The sequence below is a fragment of the Bicyclus anynana genome, chromosome Z (assembly GCF_947172395.1).
Source record: "Bicyclus anynana chromosome Z, ilBicAnyn1.1, whole genome shotgun sequence".
Classification (NCBI taxonomy): Eukaryota; Metazoa; Arthropoda; class Insecta; order Lepidoptera; family Nymphalidae; genus Bicyclus; species Bicyclus anynana.
Window position 1 is genome coordinate 10,619,247 of NC_069110.1, and position 20,305 is coordinate 10,639,551.

Here is a 20,305-nt window from a genome sequence, read left to right on the forward strand (position 1 = left end):
ACTTACTAAATATATCTGCTTACGGCGCATGGTGAAAGATGCGCACAAAAAATGTAACGCTGTCATTCTTTCATCGAATTTTACTGCTCATATTTTTTTCATACGGGGGCTATATATGAAAAATCGATTTTTAAGGAGTAAACACCAATAATTAATATACAATATAACATGATAAGTACTTAGATACATAGATAATAGGTGTCAAAGTGATAAGTATATGCTTATAACTAAGTCTCCTGATTTTTTGTCTGATTTGTGAGACTTATACATGGTACCTACTGACGTAGTGATATTATATATTGGGTGTTAACCAGTCAGATTTACGAGTCTGTACAAGTAGGTGTTAACCTATTATCTATGTATCTAAGGTGTTAACGTATTAGATCGATGATGGTACCTCATAAAGTTTAATTTATGATATTCTACAATAAATCCTTTTTATATTTTTACAAATTGATTGATATTCTGTAACTTTACAGTGACATACTATTATTTATCTTTCAAATGTATGTCAAAGGCAACAGATCATGTCTCCTGTAACAAGGTAATAATAAATAAACAATGATGCGGGATACAAGTTGGATACCGACTTGGTCCAAATAATACAGGAATGTTTGTAAGACGGTGCCAATAAAATGGTAGGATATCATAAAGAAGACACTCTGACGCCAAGCCAAAAGCTGTATGCTGGTATAAGTGCTGGATTTGTGACTCGTTTTGTAACACAGCCTTTAGATGTTCTGAAAATAAAGATTCAATTATTAAAAAGAACACCTGAAACCAAAAACTATACTTTGTCCAGTATGGCTAAAAAAATGATGCATGAAGAAGGAATTACTGCCTTTTGGCATGGCCACGTTCTTGGTCAGGTAAGACTATACATTGATACCAAAATAAATGTAGCCTTTATATAACTAAAAGTACTAGGTCTATTGGCTGGTGGGAGGCTTCAGCTGGGCTAGTTACCAACCTACCGGCAAAGACGTACCGCCAAGCGATTTAGCGTTCCGGTACGATGTCGTGTAGAAACCGAAAGGGGTGTGGATTTTCATCCTACTCCTTACAAGCTTGCCCGCTTTCATCTTAGATTGCATCATCACTTACCATCAGTTGTGATTGTAGTCAAGGGCTAACTTGTTAAGAATAAAAAAAATGTATTTATAATAATTGACATATCCATGCTAGCTTCATTATTCTTAGTTGGTAAAATACGATGCTCAAAGCAAGGTGCTATTCTATATGTCAATACGCTATTCTGATGCTGAAGTAACTTTAATATTGAATAAATAATTTGATTTTATTTAATTTGAATTAAAGATTCCTCGATTACTATAGGAAGACGACCACAACTTTCGCTTTTTTATCACCTTTTTTTATTTTATTTTTAACGAAGAAATAGAATATGAGTGCAATTCAATTCATTTGTAATACCTACCTAAAATTTTTATTCATTTACAGATGCATTCAATCCTTTCTTCGACGAGTCAATTTTTTGTATACGAAATGACCACAAAACTAATTTTTAGCTATTCTATAGATCCGAAGTACAAGTGAGTTTGTTGAAAAATTTTCTTTAATGTATCTGTACTAATTCTTTTACTTTACAATATATTAGAATTATAAAGAGGTAAAGTTTAAGGTATTATAGGGGTAATCTCTGGATCTGCTAAACCGATTTGAAAATTATTTTAGCACTAGAAACTCATATTATTAACCTTCGTATCAAGACTATATTTTATCCCCATTTATTCACGGGAACGGGAACTACGCGACAGTAACCGCAGGCTAGAATTCGTATATAATTCAAAAATACAATCCTTTTTAGAAAATTAATTGCTATTCATTAAATGGCCAACGTCTTTGTATTTGTATTATTGTAAATATAAAGTACCTACCCAGGATTTTATAACCCAAAGCCACATTGGCTTACCATTAGACCTATGAGGCTGTTGTATATTTAAGAATATATTAGGACTTACATATGAAATTGGCGTTTTATGGTAGGAATATAAAGTCGATTATTTTAAATTTTCATATATTTTCATATATAACGCGGATGCCCGCGACTTCATCCGCGTGGAAAGAGTAAGGGGTAGAGTTCTTTTTTATTATCTACAAGTTAGCCCTTGACTACAATCTCACCTGATCGTAAGTGATGATGCAATCTAAGATGAAAGCGGGCTAACTCGTTAGGAGGATCCACACCTATTTCGTTTTCTACAGGACATCGTAACGGAACGCTAAATCGCTTGGCGGTACGTCTTTGTCGGTAGGGTGGTAACTAGCCACGGCCGAAGCCTTCCACCAGCCAGACCTAGACCAATTAAGAAAACCTCTGGACCAGCCGGGGACCCACACGCACGCAGGACCTCCGTCAAGTAAATCCACCGTTGACAGGAGGCCGTCAGGGTTGGGGTAGTTGAAAGTTTACATCGAGTTACACGTGGATGAAGTCGCGGGGATGATGAGAGTTTTTTAAATTGTATATAAATTAAGAGGACGCTAATAGTAAAGCAATTTTGCAAAAGTAACAAGGTATCTGCGATCATTACTTTCGGAGCTACAGGGATTTAAAGGGTCAGATTTGCGGAGCTGCCGCGGATCCCTGAAAAACGCCCCATACAAAATGGTACGAACTTATGACGTCGTAGGCAATGATCGTTTGATTTGTATAGGGGTTTAAAGAAAATTACTAACATCTTTGTTGTTTGTGCGTTAAAAAATGTCACATTTAGTGTAAGGAAGCTAAAACTATATGAATTTTCATCTAATCACGATAAAATATTTTTAGTAGATTTTGAAATTGTATAAGCTTATTTATTTTGTAAATATCCAGTCTATCTTTGCTTTTTATGTATAAATTAGTTACCATTGACCTTATTTACCCGAAAGTATCATAAAAATCAATATATTCTAACCTAGTCATCATCCCCATTGTAATTATATGCTTCTTTGTTGTAGAACATTTCTAGAATTCTTATGTGGCATTGCCGCTGGCACCTGTTGCGCTACACTGGTTACTCCTTTGGAAGTAATACGAGTACGACAAATGTTGGTAAAGGAACAGTATGGTGGTTTGTTCCAAGGTGGTAAGAGAGTTTATGCCGCTGGTGGCATTCCGGCGTTTTTCGAAGGATGGACCGCTAGTGTACTTATGGTAAATCAATGATTCCTTAGAATAGCGTCGTCTAATTTAATGTAATAGATTAAATATATATCCTTCATTTTACCATATCTATACTAATATTATAAAGCTGAAGAGTTTGTTTGTTTGAACGCACTAATCTCTGGAACTAATGATCCGATTTGAAAAATTCTTTCAGCATTAGATAGCCCATTTATCGAGGAAGACTATAGGCTATATATTATGCCCGTATTCCTACGGGAACGGGTAAAACCACGCGGCGTTAGCTAGTTTCTGTATAAAATAGTGATACATCTTATGGCGGGTAGGTAATAATGTTGAATGCTTAGACGCACACAAACAATATTACCTAGACCGACGGCTTAACGTAATCTGCGTAAGGATGGCTTTACGTAAATCTGTTGTGTAACACTACCAACTTCCAACTGCCAATTTTTAAGAAGAATGAAAACTCATCATGATCGCCTTTGGGTTCGAATGCTGGGTCGACTACAACACCAAGCATTCGAACCCAAAAGCTCAAGATCCGAAACCATATAGGTTAATCATTGGACCAACGAGTCATCATCATCAGCGTCATTAGCAGCCGTTGGACGTTCACTGCTGGATATGGGCCTCTTGCATAGACTTCCCAGACATGACAACAAGGCCCCTAAATAACACAACCATTACCTATAAATGAGCATCACCTTGCGGGGCTAGCAACGTTATGAACGTTATGCATAGACCGACACCCGTCAAACTAAAACATAGGTATTTAGGATTGATATGCCCCAGCAACCATGTAGGCGACCGAAATAAACATGGTTATGGTACTTCCTACTTGGAAAATGTCTAACCACGTAACATATCTACGTAATTTGTACGTATAAAAAACATTATAAAATCCCAGCGGATGCCGCTATTTCGAGATCTAGACCAGACATTTGACCTTTTGGTCCAAACAAACTAAGCGAATAGTACTTGTAGAACTTACTGTGCCGTGGGAGACTAACATTCTGAAGGACTACAGTATAAAAGTGAATAAATATTATGGCCTAACAAATGAACTAACAAAGAATGGCTATGTGGTTAGTCTGACGCCGTAGAATTAGGTGCGAGAGGATTACCAGCAAAATCTCTCTATGACTTGCTTGGAGACCTTATTAGCCTCTCTAGAACTGCAGCAAGTTATATATTAGCACGGGTCTATCCAATGCTCTAGTAGAATCTTACCAAATTTGGCAAGGCAGGGAGAACAACACGAGCGGAGTAGTGGAGTGTTAATCGATTGTCAAAAAATTCCTTAACCCTACATCCATTGGTCACAAGTCCTCTCTGCTCGGAGATTTTTACTTCACCACGCGATGGACCCGGCACCCGCACGGTGAATCCATGGACTTCTAAGATATTTGTCTCGAAAAATCCTCCGCCGCGTCCTGTTTGTTTGTCTATACCTATAATTAAGAGGTAAACTTTGTGGTATTATAGAGGTCAATCTCTAGATCTACTGAACCAAATTTGAAAATTCTTTTACCTCTATAATTTGTCCCCGTATTTGCACGAGAACGGAAACTACACGGATAAAACGCGGGGCGTCGCCTAGTTCGCGATAAATTCAATACTAAACGTATTGTTATGCGATGTTCACTAACAAATAGAGTGATTTATGGGGAAAGTTGCGGTATATAATTCATCAAAATGCCCCTCGTTTTAAAATATGACGACAGGTTTTGGAAGTGTCGGAAAAAGTCAAACCAATTTAGCTTTCATCGAAAACGTTATCTTATGTCTTGAAGGTGTTACAAAGATACGCATGGTGGAATATTCCTCTTTAATAGATCTACATAAAAATCAGTAGCCCAATTTATCTTTTTAAACATGGTCATGCACTACGATAGTTTAAATCGAATTTCTCGCAGACAAAATTGCAGGCGTCTGCTAGTAGTACCTAAAATAATATTATCTACACTTAAAAATAAAGACATGTAGCTGTTACTTATTTAGATGTAATAAAATAAAGGCCGTGTTCGACCGCCCACCAAGTGGACCAACGACATCACGTCGCAGGGATTCGCTAGATGTAAGCGGCTCGGTATCGTGACGTTTGTTAGTCCCTACAAGTCCCTACAAAAGGCCTATGTAATGAAGTGGACGTCCATCAGTTGATATGATGATGATCATGATTAAAATGAGATACTTTTCAGCTGGGACCTCAAGTTGGGATAACGTTTTCCGTATTCAGTATTCTGCAGCCAATGATCTTGAACTATCTTTACAAATGTAATGGAGAATGTACTCATCCAAAAGCCAATGCTCACAGGCCGGAACATATTGTTCTAGCGTCGTCAGTTGCTGGATCTATATCCGGAACTGTCTCAAAAGTGGCTACTTATCCTTTAGATCTAGCGAAACGACGATTGCAAATAGCGGTTGGTAATTTTTTTCTATAATATTTAAGTGTTAAGTGTGTTTGTCTGTGATTATCATATTTCTATTCAATTTAATAAACACGCTGCTAGGAAGTATTTCCCATAACTCTGGGGTTGTATTATTTACCGAAAACATAGTACCAACTAAATCTATAAACTATACCAAAATCTTGCCATAAGAGTTAATTCAGCGACTGACGATCAAGTAAACTCACATGCCTGCAGCGCGATGGCTTGACAGTCGATAATCCGATCATGTTATGTTGGTCGCAATGTTATTGACATCATGACGATCACGTGATCGTCAGTGGCTGACTTAAAAATTAATCAGTATCATCTAGCCTATATACCTACTGTAAAGAAGAACAAGTAGCCGAATACCTGTTACTTTGAATAAAATTACATAAAATCTAATTACAGCTTTAAAAAAGCACGAAAACACAAAAATTTAAATAATATATCAGTCAATTAATCTATTTTCGGTTATTTCCGTAATTACTAATAAAGTTTCAGTCCAAAGTCGCGATCTTTTGGAACATTTTACATGCTTTATACCTATATATTTTTTTTATTAAGGTACCACAAAAAACTAAAACAAATTAAAAAATATTATCTCGCAATCGTTACACTGTAGAAGTTAGACGGAACCCTAACTTACGTGTCGGCCTCTTTACGTAATACTTTAATGATATGCCTATGTTTCAAGAAGGATTAAATAGGTAACCATAACAGTGAAAGTCCTATAAAATTAAACACAGTTTTGTTAGTTACTGATGTTGCTGTATTAGTATTATCATTCTTCAGTTTGATTTAAATATCCGTTAAACTTCAAAACAACTTTGATCTTCTCTTCGAAAATAACAATCTCAGATACGCTAACTACATATATACTTCTACACAATTTCTCTATTTGCACATTTTTAATATTTACTCTATATTATATTACTCATTACTCTATGCTTATACAATAAAAAACCGGACAAGTGAGAGTTGGACACTCCCGCCGAGGGTTCCGTACGTAGGATCATTATAAATAGTTTTTGCCGAGCTTCCCAAATTTTAGACTCCCTATTTTATAATATTTAAAATAAATATATAGTTTGATGTTTTACTTGTACCTACCTGTAGTCTAAAACGATGTATACTTGACAAATACCGTTGGTTCTAGGTCAACGGGACCCAGTGAACTTTATTTCCAAAGTAGTGTCGAAATAAATGCTTTTTTTTATTATAAACCGCCGGCCGTATCTTATTAGAAACCTCGATTCATTCAACTTAATACCTCTCGCATTCCTGAAATAAAGGGTCTTGACAAACAATCAGACGGACAACATAGTGATCTTATGCTTCCGTATTTTTCCTTTGGTGGTACGGAACCCTAAAAATGGAAAAGGCTTGTGGTATGCTTTTACTTGTTGGGTTGTGTTTACGCGTAATTGTCGCCAAAAATACCAATCAACAAAAACCAAAAATGAGTTATTGCATGAATTTTAATATCCAACAAGGATATAAGATTACTTAATGAACGTATTGTAGGTTACCTTCGAGTGAAACTTCAAAATCACAAGACGTTAAGTAAGCCCATTAAATCGAATCTCATTGATCGACCTCAAGATGACAGAAACCTTTTCGGAAATATTTCCGTATATGCCTTTTCCGTGGAACTAAAATCTATACTAATATTATAAAGCTAAAGAGTTTGTTTGTTTGTTTGTTTGATTGAACGCGCTAATCTCAGGAACTACAGGTCCGATTTGAAATATTATTTCAGTGTTAGATAGCCCATTTATCGAAGAAGGCTATAGGCTACATACTATCCCCATATTCCTACGGGAACGGCAACCAAGCGAGTGAAACCGCGTGGCGTCAGCTAATATTATTTTATACGAAACGTGACTTACCCAGTCTCGCAGTTAGTTCATAAATGATAGAATATATTAATTATAAACTTTCTAAAAAATCTTTCTTTCTTTTCGTAATTTATTTTAGGTTTACGAAACAATGATAATTATTTTTGTGCTGCGTTTCACTAGTAGAATTTTTTTTTTATTCTTTACAAGTTAGCCCTTGACTACAATCTCACCTGATGGTAAGTGATGATGATTTCTAAGATGGAAGCGGGCTAACTTGTTAGGAGGAGGATGAAAATCCACACCCCTTTCGGTTTCTACACGACATCGTACCGGAACGCTAAATCGCTTGGCGGTACGTCTTAGCCGGTAGGGTGATAACTAGCCACGGCCGAAGCCTCCCACCAGCCAGATCTAGACAAATTAAGAAAATCTCAATCTGCCCAGCCGGGGATCGAACCCAGGACCTCCGTTTTGGAAATCCACCGCGCATACTACTGCGCCACGGAGGCCGTCGATTTAGCAGTGCCCACAGCAACAAGAGTCTGATTGAGGTTAGACATAAGAAAATAAATTGACGAAAAAAAAACATTATACTTAATACTAATTTATTTTATACTAGCTGACTCAGCACTGTTTCACACGGCGTTCCCGTAGCAATACGGGATAGTATAGTATATAACCTTCCTCAATAAATAGGCTATCTAACACTGAAAGAATTTTTCAAATCGGACTAGTAGTTCCTGAGATTAGCGCGTTCAAGCAAACAAACTATTCAGCTTTATAATATTAGTATAGATACTTAGTTTATGTATGGTTGTTATACAATTTATGTACATAAAAAATAAATTAAACGTTATTTATACCTACTAGACTAGAAGAGAATTTTTGAACAGCACTAATTCTTTTATGTTGGTAGTCTTGCATAATACGAAATGAATGAAATAGATGCACATTTTACATTATTTCACAATAAAATTTTACGTAAATAATAATTATATGGTTACGCTATAAAGAGTTTTAACACGCTCGAAATGTAAAGTAAATAAAATCTACTTTCCTTTTAATTGTATTAATTTATTATTTCGCAAATGTGAACCGGCCGAGTGCTTAATTAACCCACTTAAAAATTAATGCATAATATTTGTGAACGGTGGTTGGTGTCGATTTTATTACTTGCTTTGCTGATATTGAATACATATTATTATCTATATATATTTCTTCGTTATTTTTAACTATATATATACAATTTTGGCTTTCTTTATCGTTCATAATGATTGAAATAAAATAAACTATTTATGGTTATAAAAATATTAAATACAAATATATTTAGATCAAACCAGTTTCATTAAGTTTTGCATAAAGTAATCTATTTTTATACAATAACATCATTATTACAGATAGGTAATTATTATACAGTAATTACAAAAAAATATCTTTTTAGCATGATTTGCCAAGGGCAAAGTTAGGTTATAATAATGGAATGCTGAATATTCGTAAATTTTATAATATAAGTCATGTCTGAATATTTTGGTTTAATTAGTATTTTCTTTTTTCAGAGTCACAAGTCCGAAGACAAAATACAGACCCCGAGTACGTCTAAACATCTTATTCGATGTACAAATCTAATACAATGTGTAACAAATACTGTTAAAAAGGAAGGTTTCTTCGGATTATATAGAGGTTTACTGGTAACTCTGTACAAAGCTCAGGCCACCAACATCGTTATGTTTACGACTTACGAATCTGTTTGTTTTCTATTAAGGAAATAAATTTTATAATATTGTACTTGACTCGGAAAATATTTATTGTCTCCTTTGGTTTTGGAAGCTCATGTTTCACCAAACTAAAATTTGGGACGTTAACTTAGAAAGGTAAGTAAAACATGTCGCCAATAGGTAGGGAAAATGCTTACTTTAGATAATATTATCAGATTTCTGGAGGAGCACATAAAATTATACTGAGACTGTGATTTCATTTACAACCCATACATTCACTGTCGAGCACGATTCTACTCACAGAATGAGAGGGTTAGACTAATAGTCTGCCATGCTGGCCCATTGCGGATTGGCAGACTTCAAATACGAGGAGAATTAAGAAATTTCTCTGGTATGTAGATTTCCTCATGACGTTTTTCCTTTACCTTTTGAGACACGTGATAATAAATTTCTTAAAATGCCCTTAACTGAAAAGTTGGATGTGCATGCCCTGGACCAAATTAGAAATTACGGCCTCCGTACCGAAGGCAGAGGTCATATCCACTGGACTATCACGTCGTCACGACGTGGTCACTGTGATTTTGCAGGCAATATTAACCTCATAGCAGATGCCAATTGGCAAAAAAGTCCTCAATAAACATATTGTTATTATCAACACTTAGGCAAATCTCGATAAAAATTGGCTCAGCCATGAAGTAGCCTATCAAAAAGCATAATTGTGTTGTATGTAAAACTAAATATGTAGAGTAGGTAATTAATATTCTGTCCACCAAATAATTTAGACTCGATTGTACACGCTACTCGTAAAACAGTGTACCTATTGTAAACACATTATCAAACTAAACCACAGACTCAACGATATTTTATATTAAAGATATGTTACATCCCTATAAAATTACCGCAAAAAATGATCTGAATTTAGTTGAACTACTAAAGCTCATTGCAAGGTAAAGCATCGGAAGGCGCAGTGTTGGTCGATTCCCCAGTAGGTGGACCGAAGACATCAAGCGAGTTGCAGGGAGCCGCTGGATGCTGGCAGCTCGAGACCGTTGTGCTTGGAGGTCCATGCAAGAGGCTTATGTCCAGCAGTGGACGTCCATCGGCTGATAATGATGGTAATGATGATGACTAATGGTTCTGGTAATGGTTGGTAATGGTTCTGGCTGGTGGGAGGCTTCGGCCGTGGCTAGTTACCACCCTACCGGCAAAGACGTACCGCCAAGCGATTTAGCGTTCCGGTACGATGCCTTGTAGAAACCGAAAAGGATGTGGATTTTCATCCTCCTCCAAACAAGTTAGCCCGCTTCCATCTTAGACTGCATCATCACTTACCATCAGGTGAGATTGTAGTCAAGGGCTAACTTGTAAAGACTAATAATAATAATAATAATAACTAAAGCTCTACTCCACTGAGCGCACACACTTTGTGTTTACTTACATTATATATTGTATATCTAGTTTTTCATTTCGTAAACACACAACTCGACATTGTAGACAATATTTAGGTATTATTTGTATAAATAACTTTCGTTGTTTAATAAGCGACTAAATGAAATTAAGACAATTATGCACATTTGTTCGCCTCAGTTTTGATGCCCTAGTGCCCTGTCTCTAGTATAAAATATCGTAGTCCAGACTAAATAACAATACCTAATATACTATAAGTACTTAAGCAAAGCCTCATCGTAGATTTTATTGGGATTTGGTAGTTCAATTGGAGGTTAAAAAAAATAACTTAAGTAACTTTTTAACGGCTTTATTACATTCTTTGGTTCTTAACGGTAACTTTGATACATTTTTTTTATTAAATATTTACAGAATGAACACTTATATGTAATGAGAAGATGAAACCACTAACATGAACTGATGTATGAAAATTTTGTTAAAATTTTTCTTATGACTAGGCTCAGATATTTAAGTAAACAGTTTGTCAATTGGACTTACAAAACATACCTACTCGTATACCTTTGTTATAAACATGTATCCAAATTGAATAGTTTAATGGGTAGATTTGATGGGTCATTGATTTAAATGAATAATATTTTATTAACTAATTATAAAGTACCTGTAAACAAAAAATATCATTAGTACAATTTTATTAATTTTATACAATATTTAGTAAATACTCTTTTTGATTTTGTATAATTTTAGTTATATTTAGGCCATTACCTACTTTAAGTAATTGGACCAAAAAGAATCCTTACTATTAATATTATATATGCGAAAATAGTGTGAGTGCTGACTGTCTGTCTGTCTCCTTTTCGTGGCCTTACGGCTAACCGATTTTGAGGAAATGTGGTATAGAGTTAAATTGGACCTTAGAGCAGAAAATAGGCTACTTTTCATCCCAAAAAAGCCTATGGTTCCCGCGGGGTTTTTAAAAAAACATAATTTGACGCGAACGAAATCACGGATGGCCACTAGTATAATATAAAATCTATATCCAAAGATTAAAAACAGCAAAACTACCTTCTTGTGACCTTGTCACAGAAACACCACCGCTAAACCTTGCAACCAAAAATGGCAATCGAAAACGCGTCTAGAACACCATAGCCATAATATGTGAATATTTAATGACCGAGCTATTCGCTCAATTGTTGTGTACATTTGCTGTACCTATATCGATTGAAGTTATACTATAAAGTAATATTTATACTTAGTTCAGTGAAGCAGCAATGTAGAACAAAGTAACTAAAATTACTTGTACATAAACCACCTGAACAGATTTTGATGTGGTTTTCAAATATGGTTTGAAAATTCAATAACATGCAGAAAACGAAGGGACTTGTAAAACTCTAAAATACCTACTCTACCTTCAAAACTAACTAGTTCCTGCTGTATTGTACTTTAGTTATATTTAGATATGTGTCATACCCATATTTTTTTAATTTTTAAAATGATATGCAGGCTCCAGTACAGTTTTATTTATTCGCAATTTCATTTTAAAAAAATCTGTGCTGTTAAGCTTAACTGTACTGTTGTATAGCTCTCATATTTGTCTACATATGGAAGTTTTAACTGAACAGTTCGACTGTACAGGTATAACTGAAGGTCCGTAGCCCGCATTAGTGACTTTAGAAACAGAATCGTCGTGTAGGTAACATGGGTAGAAAGCCGAGTCAATTTAGACACCCGAGGTTACATGAATACCCAGAAAGCTGATTGATATAATCATTTAAAACATAATTAGAAATGGAATTTTAAGTCAGCCATTGACGGTCAATTATTCTCACGTTTCTGCAGCGCAAACGGCAGCGAAGACGTTTTATAAGTCGAGCCATCATGCACGCAGCGACCAATACACGATCAATTATAGTAGTGGGTGCTACAGAAACGTGAGAATAATTGGTCGTCAATGGCGTGCGTAAAAAGTCCTTATTGATCCGGTGAGAAAAAAATACTCAAAGTCAAAAAATGGGAAAACGTTTTTTTTTTGTTAGCTAAAATGAAATTGTAGAGTATGAATGTAGCTTTACATATATTTGTGTTAAATTGACCGTGCCATAAAGGTTAAAATTTACAAAAAGAGAAAAACTTATTCTTACCTTAACCTAGAAGATTATAATCTAAATCAATGCCAGCCATGCGACAGCGACTCGCTCTCCCACCCATGATGATGTTCTTCCTCATGATGGACGGGCACAAACACCTGCTTCTCCACCTCCACCTTCTTGATCACCGGCACAGGTATGTGCTGGATAACCGGCACAGGCACATGTTTGATAACAGGGACCTCCTTGATAACCTGCACCTCTTTCACTACCGGCACATGGACCGGGTAGGGCACTTTGGATACATGGTGATGATGGATGGTGTGGATCTTGTATGGTACGTGGATGGTCACGTGTTTGCTGTAAAAGAAATCCTACGTTAAACCAATCCTATTAATAATTACAATACATTACAAATATTAAAAAAAAATACCAAAAACAAAAAATAATAATAATAAATATTATTAAAGAACGCCCGCGTGTTCATTCGCAAGAAATTCACTTAAATGCTTGTTTAAAAACGCAAATACTATGTTAAATTTTATATTTACACGAAATAATTAAAAAAAAAATTGAGATGAGATTTTTAAAATCAAAGTCAGTAAAAAGAAGTCTGAAAGTCATATATACAGCAATAACTAAAAAATTCGATTACTTTTTCACACGTACGCTGCAGACAGCCTTGTATACTTGACCGTCTGTGGCCAGCGTTATAGTATCGCACTTCAAAGACTTCGCCGCATTCGCTGATGCACGAGCAGTGCCACAAGCTCGTCATGTTCGTTACGCATATAACGCAAGGGCCGAACGAATCGTGTGCAATACCAAGAATTTCCATACTGATAATATAAGTGTGAAAGTAAGTCTGTCTGTCCTTGTGTTACCTTTTTAACCGACTTCCAAAAAGGAGAAGGTTCTACGTTCGGCTGTATGTATGTTTTTTCAATTCTAAGCTACTGAAGCAATTTACAAAGTTTTTTACGGTCCATTACAAAGAATTCTCGCGCCGGTGTCAATACTACTCGACACCGGCCTAAAAATATATTTATAGAATAGTTAACGGACTATTCGTTAAATAAAAAACAAAATGAGTTTATTAGATATGAGAACAGTTAAAGTCGCTGGCATCTCACTATATTGTAGCCTAAACAGCCGCATTATAAGAACTTTCACTAAGATATTTAATGGAAAGATTCTTTGTCTATAGATACATCCGTTTGTACTTGTATGTATGATATGAAGTCAACGGCACTGCATATGAAATAGGCGTTAAAGTGTCAATAGCTCAACGGTTAGAGCAGTCGGAGTCATCACGGAGGGGTGGCGGTTCGATTCCTATGGTGGATGGTCTATTGTCGTACCCACTCCTAACACAGTCTTTCCCGACTAGTTAGTAAAAAAAAGTCCAATGCATATGTCTGTGGACATAAACTTAAATAATATTAAAGCATCACAATTATCTATATTAATATGGAGAAGCCAAACTGTTTGTTTGGTTGCTTGAACGCGGTAATCTTTAGAACTAAACTGGTGCGAATTGTAAAATTCATTTGTTTTAGTTATTTTATTATTAATAACCTCAACATTACAACCAAAAGCAGCTTTGATGAATTTTTTTTTTTACTTTTCAGAGCTTTTACTTTAACTTTTTTATTTTTATTAACGCGACTTTTAGCAATATAATATGTATAAATAGGAAATAATAGGAAAGTATAATTTTCTCGCGGACAAAGTGGCAAGCATCGGCTTGTATGTATACTATAAACTGTTAATAATCGAAAACTGCCCAATTACTCTCCGAGAGCTCGTGATCTGAGAGTTATGTAACAATGTGTCCGCGTTTTATTTTTATTTTTTGCTCTTGTATTACCTTTGACGAGTTATGGTCTTTACTTCGATCATTACCGAGAAAGTGTACCGAGGCTTACGCACCGTAGTAAACATTATGTCATTATTAACTTGATATACTTGACATTTTCATCGATTGCCATAACTTAACTGGAACTTATTAACCGACTTCAAAAAAAGGAGGAGGTTCTCTTCTTCTTCGACACGTATGTTTTTTTTTTAATGTTTGTTACCTCGGAACTTTGTCATTTCTTAACCAATATTGAAATTTTTTGAAAGTGTATACTCCTGAAGTGGTCCCATTGTCACCATATCAAGATCTGATGATGGGATCCTGGAGAAATCGAGGGAACTTTCAAAAATTGTAAGGACAAATTATTTTTCGCTTTTTAGTCAGTGTGTTTTAAGTTGTTGAAGTCGGTTGAATTTTTTTTTATTAAATTTTTTTATTTTTCAATTTTTTTATTTTACTGAACAGAGGAGATTTTTGAGGGGGATTTTTATATTTTATCTATATACTAGCTGACGCCACGCGGTATCACCCGTATGGTCCTGTTCCCGTAGGAATACGGGGATAATATATAGCCTATAGCCTTCCTCGATAAACGGGCTATCTAACACTGAAAGATTTTTCAATTATACGTCATGTGCAGAATAAAAATATTTTTTCCATTTAAAACTGATCAAGTAGTTCCTGAGATTAGTGAGTTTAAGCAGAAAAACGAACAAACTCTTCAGCTTTATAACATTAGTATAGATTATAAATCTGAAGAGTTTGTTTCATCGGATGCTCTAATTTCTGGAATTACTGGTTCTTGATTGGAATGGATTTTTTTTTTTTTGTATTTTAATGTATACGAGTATGTAAGAGTACATAAGCCATAATCAAAATTATATACAAATCTATACGAAAACACATACGCAGTAGATGTTAAGAAACATCTGATCGGTATATTGAGATATTCCCAGTGAAAGGCCAAATGTCTGGCGGTATTATAATTTACTAATGCCCGCTGGCTCCTTCCCGTCATTATGTAACGCGATGCTGCAACTTGCGAGTCATGAGACGTTTGGCAGCTTGTTTCTTTACTAGTCCACTACAAGTTAAAATTAAAAATTTTCAAAATCCGCTAATGGTCAAAATAACGACTATGGAGCCGTGATAGCCCAGTGGATAAGACCACTGCCTCCGATTCCGGAGGGTATGTGTTGGAATCCGGTCCGGGGCATGCACCTCTAACTTTTCAGTTGTGTGCATTTTAAGAAATTAAATATCATGTGTCTCAAATCAATCATCTCAAATCTCACGGTCATCGTGAGGAAATCTGCACATCAGAATATTTTTAATTATCTGCGTGTGTAAAGTTTGCCAATGCGCATAGGGCCAGCTTGGTGGACTATTGGCCTAACGCTTCTCATTCTGAGAGGAGACTCGAGCTTAACACATAGGCTACTTTTCATCCCGGAAAAATCTATGGTATTTGTGAATAATTGTGTTCTGCCCCAAGGTGCAAATAATCTCTGTACAAAATTTCATCGAAATCTGTTTAGCGGGTTAGCTGCGAAAAAGTAACAGGTTTACTTTCGTGTTTATAATAATAGTATAGATTTATAACAGACATAATATTGTAGATTGTCTATAAACATGTTTTTATTTAAATCGTCAAATAGAATCTAGACTGTAGGAAGCCATCTTCGGTAGTCGTTAACACGTAATGGTGTAACTTCCTCGGACTTCTTGAACAAAAAACTAGCGCAATTTTATTGCTATTTATTTCCTCTACCGCTACATAGCATGGCAGCTTAAGAAGGTCACGCTAAAACTTCCAGAACCCTTTATCACTATAACATTTATTATACTATAACAATTAAATTATAAAAAGTTAATTATGAGTTATCATCTATACTAATATTATGAAGAGGAAAGATTTGTTTGGATGAATAGGCTTCGAAACTACTAAGTCAATTTTAAACATTCTTTCACTGTTGGGAAGGTACACTTTCCCCGGGTGCTGTAGGTCATTATTATCCCCGTATTCTTGCAGGAACGGAAACTACGCGGGTCATAAACATAAATCTCTATTTTAGGTTCATCACCCTAATTGCTATGCTGTATGCCCAAGCTTCAATCATTATTAAAGGGGCTGGACCCATAAACGAGAGATCGTGGGCTCGAAGCCCGCCTGCTGGACTATTATCGTACCTACTCCTAACACAGTCTTCTCCGACTAGTTGGAGAGGAATGGCAATTTTGAAATATGGCAAATATTCCTTTGTTTTTATATCTGCTCGATAATGTCGGTGAGCTTAGGATGAAAAGTAACAGTCACAATCTATATAATAATAAATTACTAGGGAGCCGTGATAGCCCAGTGGATATGACATCTGCCTCCGATTCCGGAGGGCGTAGGTTCGAATCCGGTTCGAACCTCCAACATTTCAGTTGTGTGTATTTTAAGCAATTAAATATCACGAGTCTCAAACGGTGAAGGTGTCACGTGAGGACATCTACACACCAGAATATTTTTAATTCTCTGCGTGTGGTAAGTCTATTGACCTAAACCCTCTCATTCTGAGAGGAGACTCGAGCTCAGCAGTGAGCCGAATATATGTTGATAATGATGATGATGAAATTACTAGGACTGACAGTTAACCGTTCTCTCAAAGCACTAGGGTATATCTTCCCAATCCACGCTATCTCATCATAAACTCTATATAATCTCATTCATAACCTGATCTAGGACTCTAACCCATGTCATCGGATCATTTGGACAGGACCAACGAGAAAGTTCTTTTAAGATTGATTTTTAATAATTTGAAATCATAAAAATGGCAAAAATGTTATTCGTAGGTGAGTTTTGCTTCAGAATTATATAACTTGATACAAACATTGCTTGTTTAGTAGGATTACGAATGGCTTACGTCGCGTATTCATTTCGGATCATGCTCTACAACGTTACTAGCATTTGAGATACTTTCCTTTGTTTCCGATAACTGGTCACGTAAGCACTCTCTGGTATTAGAATATCGGCACCATTGACAATTATTGGTGTCAGGCAAGTCAGACATTTTTGTGGCACATGAAAGGTGTTCCAACTCTTTCTATGGAAGCTGGTATAATCGATTTAATTTGTTTTTTTAATTCGCGGTGCACAATGGAAATGTCAAGTACGACGACGCGTGGCGCAGTGAGTAGTGACCCTGCTTTCTGCATCCACGGGTTCGATTCCCACAACAGGAAAATATTTGTGTGATGAGCATATGAGTGTTTTCCAGTGTCTGTGTGTATTTATATATTATATAAGTATTTATATGTAGTATATAATTGTATATTAATATTATAATGTCAACTATCTTAGTACCCATAACACAAGCTACTCTGTATGCTTACTTTGGGGCTAGATAGTGATGGGTATTGTTTAAATATATTTATTAAGTAAAACAAAAACAATGCCTACATAGTTAATAATTATAAACAAATCATATCTATCCTTAACTAGTTTCCTTTTTTTTGTGTACACGTACAAAATGATAGAGAATTTCTAGCTGTGTTTTATGAACTTCCCTAAGCTTTAAATTTGAAATTTCTGAAACTTGTTAAAATAAGTTTAAAAATATTATATTTAAAAACCAAAAACTAGTTAAAACGCAATGGATTCTTCCATTGCGCCTAAACTATTTGGCAACCTAAGTACAAAACAAACAAACATACTAACTGCTAAAATATAAAAACATCAACATTCTTGCCCATTCAATAAGGCATTACGAGTATAACAAATAAAATACGACGATAAAAGTGCAATGAATGAACGTGAATGGAGGTCGCAAAATCTTTCTTATTTTTCCATTCATCTCGTGATCTTGAACTTTAAATGGCTTACATTTGTACCAAAGCTCAATTATAGACATTTATATGTTTTGTAGTAGGTACATAATTTGTAGAGCCGTGATAGCCCAGTGGATATGACCTCTGCCTCCGATTCCGGAGGGTGTGGGTTCGTATCCGGTCCGGGGCATGCACCTCCAACTTTTCAGTTGTGTGCATTTTAAGAAATTAAATATCACGTGTCTCAATCGGTGAAGGAAAACATCGTGAGGAAACCTGCATACCAGAGAATTATCTTAATTCTCTGCGTGTGTGAAGTCTGCCAATCCGCATTGGGCCAGCGTGGTGGACTATTGGCCTAACCCCTCTCATTCTGAGAGGAGACTCGAGCTCAGCAGTGAGCCGAACATGGGTTGATGACGACGACATAATTTGTTTCCTAATACTAATAATAAACGCGAGAGTTTGTTTGGATGTTTTTTACTCTTTAACGCCGCGACTTCTGAACCGTTTTGTAAGGTCCGAAAGGAACTTTAATAGATTATATCCTGGATTAACAAATAGGCTACTTTTTTCGATAAAATTCGTGGTTACTGCGGTATTTAAAAAAATTGATGATTATGATGTTGTGAGTGTTTGTTACTCTTTCCGCTGCCAATACTGTACCGATTTGCCTGAAGTTTTGACGGGAAGTAGATTATTTCCTGGGTTCAGACACTGACGATTATGATATTTATTATGGTTGGTATAGGTATGTGTCACGTAAATTTATACGTTGGAATGGAGACGATTTATGGAAAACCTAATATCACACGATCTCGGAGGTGTTTACTAGTAATTAAGTATTTAAAATTTAAATAGAAGAACAGATTTAATCACGTGTGGCGGCTGTTGTATTTTGGCATTCTACTGTATATTTGGCTCATTACACGCACAAGCTCATAACGATTGGTCCCGTATTCCAAAGTAATTATACACCGACAATAACCACCAAACCAAACAATATCGATTTTTGTTTCGGTCCTCCTTTTAATAGAACATCTAACACAGAATTAATCAGCTCATAATTACTTGACCAATGATTCGTAAATTAAATTAAGACAAGTTGTAAGTTAAAATACAAAGAAGAAGAATGAATAAAATACAATATAGGAGAAGAAGATATATTGAGGAATTGGAACTTACTGTCCGCCGCCGCCTCCAGGAGTAGGTACGGCCACCACAACTGCGACCACGAGGGCAATGAGCTGTAATAAACAAAAAAAAAAACAATTAATAAAACTTAATTTTTAACAATAAATTAATTATAATAATTATTGTTTTGACATTAAAGCTTACAGCGAGTTTCGCGTACATGTTGCTTAGTTAGCTGGACTGATTCAAAGAAACACTTGGCCTGTTGAGACTTGGTGACTTTCTACTTAGCTCAATCCTTCCTCAAGCTTATATACACGCCATTCTTGTGTCCAAGAATTACATAATCCTTCCCCCATGTTCCCTACTAGCCCTGGTAACCCGACCATATTAGAAAGGTGATACAGATTGAACAGTTTGAAGTAGAAAGGCGGCTTTTGCCTTTGGTGGGGAAGCCGCAGGTGGGGTGAGTGGAAGAGTAAATCTAAAAGTGTAGAGCGTAAGTTACATTTACTACCATTAAAGTGTATTCTTGTCGGCATGCGAGTGATAGCTTATTGAGTGCACTTTACCAATTTTTTATTGTGAATAACTTTCTGTGGAAAATTTTAGTTGCGTTGGTGACCTTCCTTGTTATATGCATCTCCAAAAATCAGTGACTAAGCATATTTACAAGTATATTTACGCAATTTAATCGGTATTACAAATTATCAGGTACCGAAGCATGGGAAGTCAGCTACTTTATTAAGTGTTACGTATTCATCTTGTTAAATAAATGGTACCATCATAATGTTCTAGAGCTTTAAGTGCGTAAGATTGTGATGCAATTATATCTACACTTTCTGAAGCACAATAATTAGATATCATGTAGGTACAATATTC

General features: G+C 35.7%; 2 protein-coding genes across 2 annotated transcripts; one reads left to right on the top strand and one right to left on the bottom strand.

The window, feature by feature from the left end:
- The first annotated feature begins 529 nt into the window (after positions 1-529).
- Positions 530-9,279, top strand: LOC112048425 (mitochondrial thiamine pyrophosphate carrier-like). Its single transcript, XM_052890785.1, has 5 exons — positions 530-869; positions 1,459-1,550; positions 2,962-3,157; positions 5,332-5,560; positions 8,922-9,279. Exons 1-5 carry the CDS (start codon positions 636-638, stop codon positions 9,176-9,178), a joined length of 1,008 nt encoding a protein of 335 aa, XP_052746745.1. The 5' UTR covers positions 530-635; the 3' UTR covers positions 9,179-9,279.
- Positions 9,280-10,864: 1,585 nt separating this feature from the next.
- Positions 10,865-19,725, bottom strand: LOC112048585 (uncharacterized). Its single transcript, XM_024086181.2, has 4 exons — positions 19,628-19,725; positions 19,475-19,536; positions 12,670-12,975; positions 10,865-11,189 (listed from the first exon to the last, which is right to left on the bottom strand). The coding sequence occupies exons 1-3, from the start codon at positions 19,643-19,645 to the stop codon at positions 12,696-12,698; spliced, it is 360 nt and encodes a 119-aa protein (XP_023941949.1). The 5' UTR covers positions 19,646-19,725; the 3' UTR covers positions 10,865-11,189; positions 12,670-12,695.
- Positions 19,726-20,305: the final 580 nt, after the last annotated feature.

Bases quoted from the DNA above. Each gene is read 5' to 3' on its own strand.
- LOC112048425 (XM_052890785.1), top strand. From the start codon at position 636: ATGGTAGGATATCATAAAGAAGACACTCTGACGCCAAGCCAAAAGCTG. The intron at 870-1,458 runs GTAAGACTATAC...ATTCATTTACAG, and splicing joins ATGGCCACGTTCTTGGTCAG to ATGCATTCAATCCTTTCTTC. The intron at 5,561-8,921 runs GTAATTTTTTTC...TTATAATATAAG, and splicing joins ACGATTGCAAATAGCGGTTG to TCATGTCTGAATATTTTGGT.
- LOC112048585 (XM_024086181.2), bottom strand. The intron at 12,976-19,474 runs GTAAGTTCCAAT...TTTCTTTTACAG, and splicing joins CCTGGAGGCGGCGGCGGACA to CAAACACGTGACCATCCACG.